Source organism: Falco biarmicus, chromosome 4 (genome assembly GCF_023638135.1).
Source record: "Falco biarmicus isolate bFalBia1 chromosome 4, bFalBia1.pri, whole genome shotgun sequence".
NCBI lineage: Eukaryota > Metazoa > Chordata > Aves > Falconiformes > Falconidae > Falco > Falco biarmicus.
The window spans coordinates 105,390,791-105,400,232 of record NC_079291.1 but is presented as its reverse complement, the minus strand read 5'-3'; the positions used below and the strand labels follow the sequence as shown (position 1 = coordinate 105,400,232).

The 9,442-nt window shown below is 65.1% G+C and overlaps 1 protein-coding gene across 1 annotated transcript; it reads left to right on the top strand.

Moving 5' to 3' along the window:
* The first annotated feature begins 5,793 nt into the window (after window positions 1-5,793).
* On the top strand, window positions 5,794-9,051 carry LOC130149143 (U3 small nucleolar RNA-interacting protein 2-like). Its single transcript, XM_056338456.1, has 14 exons — window positions 5,794-5,911; window positions 6,073-6,155; window positions 6,222-6,334; window positions 6,409-6,494; window positions 6,601-6,642; window positions 6,855-6,981; window positions 7,199-7,323; window positions 7,575-7,667; window positions 7,768-7,868; window positions 7,987-8,121; window positions 8,312-8,374; window positions 8,453-8,604; window positions 8,710-8,789; window positions 8,913-9,051. Exons 1-14 carry the CDS (start codon window positions 5,834-5,836, stop codon window positions 9,003-9,005), a joined length of 1,371 nt encoding a protein of 456 aa, XP_056194431.1. The 5' UTR covers window positions 5,794-5,833; the 3' UTR covers window positions 9,006-9,051.
* The last annotated feature ends 391 nt before the right edge of the window (window positions 9,052-9,442 follow it).

The window sequence follows — 9,442 nt, the reverse complement described above, 5'->3', positions numbered from 1 at the left end:
CTCATTCAGCGCCTCGCTCGCGTCTCCCACCGCAGCCCCCATGCTCTGCAGGAGGATGCTTTGCCCTGCAGCCCCCAGGCACTGTCGCTGCCCTCGGTGACTCCGTGCTGCACCCCAAACCCCCAGCGTGGACTCACCCTGGCTCGGCCTCCTTGCCGCAGGGCGGACGGGGGTGGCAGGACAGCAGCCGGTGTGCTGAGCAACACCAATGTGCACCCTGCCCTGGCAGCATCCCCCAGTCCTCCACAGGGTCTCCCTCTCCGGCCCCCAGCCCCTCTGCACAGACATTCTGCATGCCACGGCTCATGCACTCCCTTATGGAGCAGGGCTGCCTGCAGCCATCTGGGGGAAGTTCACCTCCACGTCAGCCCCTCGCTTGCCATGGGCTTGCGCTTGGGGCTGAGGTCCTCCTCCCCTCCTTCCCCAGCATTTGGACACTGTGCGGGAGCAATCCATCCACCTCTTCCAAAGCGTGATGAGGCTCGTGGTGGGCGCTGAAAAGAAGAAGATGAAGAAGAAGGTGTGGAGCAGCCTGCTGCCACTGCTCTTGCACCTGCACGATCAGAACAGAAGTGTGGCCAAGGTGGGATTCTTAGCCTGACCGGTCCTTTGGGCCCGGCAATGCTGACACTGGACCCTTCAAATGTGTGCCACTGGGAGGTCTAGCTTGCTGAGTCCCTAGGGCCAGGCAGAGCCCCCCTCCCTGCCCACTGCTGCCCTTCTCCTGCTGCTGCCCAGGTGGACGGGGAGGTGGGTCCCTTTCCCACCCAGCTCCCTCCGCACAGCCCCTGGCATGGGTCCTGCAGCCCCAGAGACTGAGCTACAGCTCCACAACAGCCTGGGGCCCCCAGGGCCAAAGCACTGAAGCCCTGACGGCCTTCCAGTCAGAGAGGGTGATTGTCCTTCTCTTCCCCGGGGTGCTGAACATGGTGACAGCACCAATTCCCAGCTGGAGCGTCTTCCTGGCATGGGGTAGAAGAGGTTCTGAGCCCCGCCAAGAGGGAGGACACAGGGTCCTGCGCCCTCGATGGTGGTGGTGGCATCTCTGTTGCTCACCAGGCCTCCCAGGAAGCCCTCCGCAGTGCTGGCCTGTTCCTGAAGTGGAGGCAGCTGGCGCACATGGCTGCGACCGGGCAGGCATGGAGGATCAGCGAGTGCCTGGTAAGCAGAGCCCCAACACCCCAGGGATCTTCCCCGGGCCAGCCCTGCCCTGTGCCCTGCGGGGGGGGTGGAGGGCTGTGCCCCCTTGGCTGCACACACCCTCCTGGAGCAGGCTCTGCTCCGCATTGCCTTTGCCCCTGGGGTCCCCAAGGGGACCCTGCCACTAGGATGGCACCCCTGCATCCCCGGGAGCCTGATGCTCCCTCTGAACCCCGGTGCCACACAGTGGGGAGCTGGGGATGTCCTGCTGGGGGGAAGGGGGATGGCCCTGGGTGGAGGGATGGCCAAACGCGGGGGCAGCTCTGCGCCGACCCTGCACCCTTCTCCTCTCTCCAGCTGGCCAAGAAGAGGAGCAGGGCCATGGCCTACCTGCACCAGAGCCTGCATTACCTGCACAGCTCGCAGGAGCCCCTGCGATGGGAGGCTGTCAGGTTCATCGGTGAGCCATGACTCCCAGGGTCCCTGTGTCCCAGCACAGGACCTATGGGGCACCCCTTCACCCCCTCCTGCCCCTGCCTGCACAGGTGGGGCTGGCAGGAGGCTCATCCATCCCCTCCCTGATGCTGCACTCCGGGGTCAGCCCTCCCGGGGGGACCGTGCAGCCAGGTGGGCTGGCTGCAAGGGTCTCTGAGCGGCAGCAGCATCCTTGACACACTGTGTTGCTCCAGGGCTTGTTGGGCGGTGCGTGCGTGAGCAGTGGTACCTGGAGTACATCCGACATGGTGAGCGAGGGCAGTGGGGAGGAGGAAGGAGCTAGCACGGAGCTCCCCCCCGCAACCTGGGCAAGGGGGGATCTGCTCCCAGCGTGCCTAGGGGGGACGGGGTGTTTCTGCAGGGGGCTATTCCTGAGAAGCAGCTTCCAGCTGAGCCACCTGTCCCCTGGCTGCCTCCTGGCCCTGGCAATCACAGGGGGCAGTGTGCCCTGCCTGGAGGGGACACAGGGCTGTCACCTCACCTCTGCTGCTTTGTCCCCACAGTCCTTAAAGGCGCAATGAAAGACACCAGCCCCCTGGTCTCCTCCCTGGCAACTCAGACATTCCTCATCCTTGGACGACGAAGGCTGTAAGGGGTGGTTTAACCTGTGATTACTGCGCTTATGGCTGCCAAGGACATGGGGGAGGTGGCACTCGACCCCCAGCGAGGGCTCTGCTCAGGCAGAGACGAAGCAGCAGCCCCAGCCCGAGGATGCTCTGCAGGCTTCTCTTCCTGAAGGCTAACAGGGAAGAAGACACCTCAGCCCCAGAGGAGCTGGCGTCCTCTGGAGAGCGGCAGGACAACTGCTCTTTCCAGTGGTCCAGGGCAAAGACGTGCCCTCATGCTTCGCCTTTGCCATAAAGTGCCAGCTGCTCCACTGGGCTGTGAAGCAGAGGGGAGAAGCCCAAGGTGGAGCCGAAGCAGAACTTGAAAGCAATGCCTTCCTTCCCCTCTCCAGGGCCACGCTGCCGGAATAAATGACTTTTTCTGCCACCCACTGTCTGAGCAGCCTGCACTGCCTGGGGCTGACGTGGCCGAGCCCAGGGGCTACCAAGCCGCCGATGCTCTGACTCCAGCAGCACAGGCCCCTCCATGTCCCCAGCAGGATGGGCAGCTCTGCCTCCTGCCCGTGCCGCTTGTCCCCACCTGCCCTGCAGCCACTGCTGCCCAGCGCGTCACGAGAGCAGCAGTAAGAGGGCACACTGCAAAACCAAGCCCTCTGTTGAGCCATCAACAAAGCCCAACAAACAAAGCCCAAGCCTTTGACCAGTCTCCAAAGGGGAGATCACCTGTGGGCAGCCAGCAGCCCCTCCACGATGCCCCGGGCATGCACGGCAACAGTCTTTGGCCACCTATGGCCGGGGCGGTGAGCCTGTGGCGGCACAGAGGCCGGCCGAAGGGCGCTCCCGCTGCCCGCCGGGCTGCCCGCTCCCGGCTGTCCCGCACACCGGCCCCTCAGAGCCCACGCCACCGCCTTCCCGACCCCGCTGCCCCTGCGGCCCCACCGCCCCTCAGCACCGCGGGCCGGCCCCGCGCCTCCGCACAGAGCGGCAGAATCAGACTGGCCAGGGCTGGCAGGGACCTCTGGAGGCCATCCAGCCCAAGGCCCTGCGAAAGCAGCTCCCCCAGGAGCCGGCCGCTCAGGGTCACGGCCAGGCGGGGTTTGAGAGCCTCCAGAGACTGCCCAGCTCCGGGGCAGCCCACCCCAGGCCGTGACACCCCCACAGCAAAGCCCATCTCCTCCTGCTCGGAAGGGAAGGAGCTCCCTGTGTGGCCGTTTGTGCCCGTTGCCCCTTGTCCCGTTGATAAGATCCCGTCGGGCCGAGGCCCAGGTGCGGTGCCCAGAGCCCAGGCAGCGCCCTGAGGGAAGGTGCCGGAGGCAGTGACAGGCACGGGGGCTGGTGGCCCTTCCCCTGGCCGCCTGGCCTCAGCCACTCCTGCAGCTGGGGCGAGAGAAGGCTCCAGGAGCCCAGGGACTGGGGCTCCCAACTAGGCACACGTAGAAGCCTCTGGGACTCTTTGTCCAACAGCCCTGCTGGCAGCTCCAGCGCTGGATCCAGGAGTGGTGATCTCCCTCTCTCTCTAGCTGTCTTGCCCGATGGCGCGCCCCTGCCGCCTCAGCTTTTTCTCCTAAAGTAATACAAGGCCTACCCCAGCTTCTCCTAAAGCCACATAGCTTGGTTGGATATAATTGTGAAAGGGTCAATGTTTACTGGGTGTTTGTTCCATTAAAGTTGATGTTTAGGTACGGACCTTGGGTGTTACCTCAGCGCAACCCACACCAAGGGCATTTGCGAGTCTGAGTCGCTCTCTCCCTCCTCATAGCTGGGATGTGACAGATCCCCCCTGAGTCTTCTCTCCTGCAGGCTGAACAGGCCCAGCCCCCTCAGCCTGTCCTCCTAAGGGAGATGCTCCAGTCCCCTCACCATCTTTGTAGCCCTCTGCTGGCCCCTCTCCAGTACTTCCTTGTCTCTCTTGAACTGGCGAGTACCTTCTGGAGCCCTCACCCATGGCATTCCTCCAAGGAGGTCCTTGAAGAAGCCAGCGTTAGCTCTCCTGAAGGCCAGGGCGGCAATCCTACTTGTCGGCTCGCTTCCTCAGCACAGGACCCTGAACTCCGCCATCTCATGGTCATTGCGGCCAAGGCTGCCTTCAACTTTCACATCCCCAACCAGCCCTCTGCTTGCAAAGACAGGCTCTAAGAGCACACCTTGCCTCGTTGGCTCCTCCACCACCTGCGTCAAAAAGTTGCCGTCGGTGCTCTGCAGGAACCTCCTGGACTGTGTGAGCCTAGCTGGGTTGTCTTTCCAGCAGGTATCAGGGAGGCTGAAGTCCCCCGTGAGAACCAGGGCCTGGCATCGTGAGGCTGCCTGCCATTGTCTGTAGAAGGCCTCACTGGCTTCCCCTCCCTCATCAGGTGGCCCGTAGCAAACACCTACAACGGCATCCCGCGTGTTGGCGGGCCCCTTCATCTTTACCCGTAACCTCTTGACTCGTCCTGCACCCACCCCAAGGGAGAGCTCGAGACCTTCCCGTTGCTCCCTCACACAAAGAGCAACTCCACCACCTCTCCCTGCTGGCCTCTTTTCTAAAAAGTACACAGCCACCCACGACAGCATCCCAGCCGTGGAGGCTATCCCGCCATGTCTCCGTAACCGCAATGAGATCATGGCCCTGCGACCGCACACAGATCTTTCATTCTTCCTGGTGATTCCCTGTGCCGCGTGTGTGGGTGTATGGGCACTGCAGAGAGGCGATCGAGCACACAGGTTTCCCGGGAGGGGTGCAAGAGGATCCACCGCCGCCATGCACAGCCTGGAGGCGGTTGGCCTTCTGGGACTCATCTCGGGAGGCAGCTAAGGAACACATATCGCTGCTCTGCTTGGCCTGGCCTAGGCCCCAGGCGCAGGTGATGGCACCCTCTGCGGTGGCACAGTGGCCAGCTGAAGGGCACTCATGCTGTCCCTCTGGGTCTCCCCAGGTCCCCAGAAAAGGGACTGATGGCACAAAGTGACTTTCTGCCACAAGAGCAGGAATTAGCTCTTCAGAGTGTCCCCAGGCAGGTGCGTCTGCCTGTGGCCGCACTGGCAGCTGCGGCCCGCGCCCACCCTGCCATTCAGCCCCTGTCCCCTGCAGGGCCCAGGACGGGTTCCTGGGACCCCCAGGGGCCGTGGGCCTGGACCCGGGGTCATGCCCCACAGGCGGCTGGCGCTGGCCGAGGGTCCCTGCGGGGCTGGGTGAATCTGGTTGGGGGGGCCTTCCCCTGCCCCGCTCCTGCACCCGGCCGCGCCGCGGGCCCGGTGGCTCCGCCAGCTGGGCGGTGTCTCCAGGGGGGACGCAGGGGGTCGGGGGTGCGGATCCCCGGCAAGGGGTGGCCGGGGAGCCCCCGCCCCACACCCCCGCAGGGTCCCAGCGCGGGCACTGGCTGGAATGACGGCCGGGGGTCGCAGGCGCCCCACTGACGCGGCGGGGGCGGTGCCCGCGCGGGCCGGCGCCGGCGCACAGTGACTGACGCCGCCGCCGGAGTGACAGCGCGGGCCGCCACTAGGAAGCGGGGCGAGACAGGAGCACGGTTCCGGGGAACGGTCGTCAGGGCGGCAGCGGGAGGCGGGACTCGTCTGCCTGTAGCCAATAGGGGCGGGGGGGCGTGGCCCGGCCGCCGGCTGCAGGAAGGGCGGGCAGCACGTGGGGTGGCAGCATGGCGGCGGCGGCGGCGGGCGGCCGGAGGGGCAAGGCTCCGCGTGGGGCGGCGGGGCGGCGGCGGCTGCGGACGGTGGTGAGAGCCGGGCCGGGCGTGGAGGGAGGGGCGGGCTGCCCCGGTCGGGCGTCTTCGCGGAGGTGTCCCCGTCTCCGGTCCCGTCCCCGTCTCCGGTCCCGGTCCCCGTCTCGGTCCCGTACCCGGTCCCGCCCCGTCGATCACCCCGGTTTATCCCGCAGGCGCCGGCCGCCGAGAGGAAGCCGCGGGTACCGGCCCGGCGGCCCGGCGACGAGGAGGTGTCCAGCGACTCTGAGCCAGAGAGGTAAGCGGTGCGCCAAGGGGGTGCCGGTCCCGGTGCCGGTGGCGGCGCTCACGCGTGTCCCCACAGTCCGTCGGTGCCGCGGCGGCGCAGGGAGGTGGCGGAGGAGGAGGTGGAGGAGACGCCGCAGGAGAAGAAGCTGCGTCTGGCCAAGCTGTACCTGGAGCAGCTCCGTCAGTACGGTGAGTCCCACCCGGCCCCCGGCGGAGCAGCCCCGGGCGCTGAGCCTGTCCTTCACGCTCCGTGTCTGCCGCAGAGGAGGAGCGGGCGGCAGAGGAGGAGGAGGAGGAGGAGGCGGCGCAGCCGGCAGATCTCATCGGCGACCGGCTGAAGGAGGACGTGGTGAGTGGGGGGACGGGCACGGCCCCTCGGTCCCGGTGTCGGCGGGCTCTGCCCCCCCACCGCGGGGCTGGGGCCGCCTCCACTGAGCCTCCCATTTCTCCCCCAGCTTGAGCAGAGGGGCCGGCTGCAGCGCCTGCTCGCCAAGGACGTAAGTGCCCGGTGCCGGGGGGTTGCTGGGCTCTAGGCACCAGTGCCGGCAGATGCTTCAACACAGGCAAAGTTGCAGTGCCAGCTGCGGGTCTTCTCCTGCCCTGGGTGCCGGTTGCTGACACCTGGAGAAGGGAGGGCACTGTGCTTGGGTATGCCTGTGCCTGGGGAAGGGGCCAGGGCAGCCCAGCTCACATCCTGCTCTCCCTGCAGGTGCAGCCTCCAGATCCAGCCAGCATCCGTGTGCTGCGGGGGCACCAGCTGCCCGTCACCTGCCTGGTCATCTCTCCAGATGACAGGTTCATCTTTTCTGCTTCCAAGGATGGCTCCCTCATCAAATGCAAGTGTTCCCTTGGGGCTGTGACTGGCTGTTCCCTGAGCCTGAACCCTCTGGGGACTCTGCAGCAGCAGAATTGGAGATGCCCACGGAACTGGCTTGGCCCTTGGCCTCTCCAGGGATGCGCCCATGCATTGTTTTGGGATCTGTGGGAGGCTTGTTGGCACTTTCTGGAGTGATGGGAGGCTCCCAGTGGGTAACGGTCATGCCTTTCCTGCAGGGGAGGTCGAGAGTGGGAAAAGGCTGTGTGTGGTGCCCGGGGGGAAGAAGGGCACCGAGGAGCAGCACATGGGGCATGCATCCCACGTCCTCTGCATGGCCATCTCGTCGGATGGCAAGTACCTGGTATGGGGAGGGGACTGGCGCTGCTGCATGAGACAGAGAGGTGGTTGTGAGGAGTGCCTCTCCTCCCAGGGTCCTGCGGGGCAGCGTCTCATGCCCAGATATATCTTGCTGGATTAAGGCAGCCCCTACGCCCATTGGAATCAAGAATGGGTCCCTAGGATACCCCAGAGCACACGGGGTGGGAGTGGGGGCTGGGGTGGGCTGTGAGTCTCCTGAGGGGCAGGCTTTGGGCATCCTCTGCTGTCTGCCAGGCCACGGGAGACCGGAACAAGCTCATCATGATCTGGGATGCAGCCACCTGCAAGTGCCTGCACATCTACACTGGGCACCATGATGCCATCTCGGTGAGTCAGAGGCATTAGTTGCAACGCCTGCAAGGCCAGGCAGCTGCGTCCTCTTCAGTGACCCTCATTGTGGTGCCCATGTCTGTCCATTTCTCTGCAGGGTTTGTCCTTCCGGAAGGGCACCCACCAGCTTTACAGCGCCTCCCACGACCGCTGCGTCAAGGTCTGGGATGTGGCAGAGAATGCATACGTGGAGACACTGTAAGACCTGGGGGGGATCCCACTGACCCTGCCACCATGGGATGCGCTGGTGGCTCCGGGGGAGGCAAGGCAGCAGAAGGCCATGCTTGCAGCAGCTCTTTGCCATCTCCTCCTGCAGCTTCGGGCACCAGGATGTCATCACAGGGCTGGACAGCCTGAGCCGGGAGTGCTGTGTGACGGCAGGGGGACGGGACGGCACTGTGCGGCTCTGGAAGATCCCCGAGGAGTCGCAGCTCGTGTTTTATGGGCACCAGTAGGTCCAGGGTGGGAGAGGGGGCTGCAGGCAGGTGCATCCAGCTGGGGCAGTGGCGTGCATGTGCCAAGCCTCACCAGGGAGCCTGCCAGCACCCTGGGGATTACTGATGCTCCAGTGACCTTTTGTCTCCTAAGTAGAACCCCGAAGCACACTCGTAACTGAAGGCAGTTCCTCCTTCTCTTCACAGGGGCTCCATTGACTGTATCCAGCTCATCAATGAGGAGCACATGGTGTCCGGCGCCAATGACGGGTGAGCACAGGCTCAGGGTGATGCCCAGGGTGGCAGGTGGTGTCCCCTCAGCCCCCTCACCCCTTCCCTCCCTGGCAGCTCTGTAGCCCTCTGGGGCATGACGAAGAAGAAGCCACTGGCACTGGCCCAGCAGGCACACGGCATGCAGGATGCCCGGGGCTTGCAGCAGCCTTACTGGATCTCAGCAGCCCTGGTGGCTGCCCTGCGCAACAGTGACCTCCTGGCTACAGGTGTGTGGCAGCCACTTCGGAGCAGGGGGTTTGGGAGTGCAGGGGGCTGTATCCGGCTCCATTTCCTGGTTTGGGGTGCATGGCAGTCTCCTCTCTCTGCCCCAGGCTCCCACAGCGACAGTGTGAAGCTCTGGAAGTGTGGTGAGGGATTTCGGAAGCTGGAGCCCCTCTTGGACATCCCCTTGGTATGGATAGGGAAGTTGGGGATGCTGGAGCTGGGCTGGTGAGGGGTGTCTTGGCAGGGATTCCCCTCTCTGGGTCGCAGGAAGCGGCTACGGGAGCCCCTCACCCTGCCCCGTTCCCTCCAGGTGGGTTTTGTCAACAGCCTGAAGTTCTCGGCAGCTGGTGACTTCCTGGTGGCCGGCCAGACTCCCCTCGCCCGGGTTCCAGCCAAGGGATGATGGAACAGTGCCCTGCACTATGGCAACAGTGACCAGGGTAACCCGAGTGACCCCACCAGTGCCAGTCTGTGTGGCTGCGGCTGAGCGCACGGGAGGGCGTCTGTCGTCCCTGTGTGCCCACCAGCCTTGGAGCAAGGGGAGCCGCGCAGGCCTTGTCCCGAGCCCCAGGTAGAAGAGAGAAGAGCCTCGGCGTGCCTGACGGTGTGGGGGCTGAGCCCCAGCTCAGCCTGGCCACAAGCGGGTGCAGCCCCAGGAGCGAGGTGACAGAGGGGTCCCTACGACAAGTGGCATGCCCCCAGTCTAGATGAACCCCAGCCCCATAGAGGGAGAAGGAGGAAGAGGGAGTCAGTCCCAACCCCCTGGGGCAAGGAGCGGTCAGTGGGGCCCTGGGGCATCAGGAAGGGTCACAGTGGGGCACTTTGTGACGTGCCGTGTCA

What these genes read in the sequence shown, in the direction of transcription:
- LOC130149143 (XM_056338456.1), top strand. Translation starts at nt 5,834, where the DNA reads ATGGCGGCGGCGGCGGCGGGCGGCCGGAGGGGCAAGGCTCCGCGTGGG. An exon ending in AGCGACTCTGAGCCAGAGAG is followed by an intron (nt 6,156 to 6,221) that starts GTAAGCGGTGCG and finishes GTGTCCCCACAG; the next exon opens with TCCGTCGGTGCCGCGGCGGC. An exon ending in CTCGTGTTTTATGGGCACCA is followed by an intron (nt 8,122 to 8,311) that starts GTAGGTCCAGGG and finishes TTCTCTTCACAG; the next exon opens with GGGCTCCATTGACTGTATCC.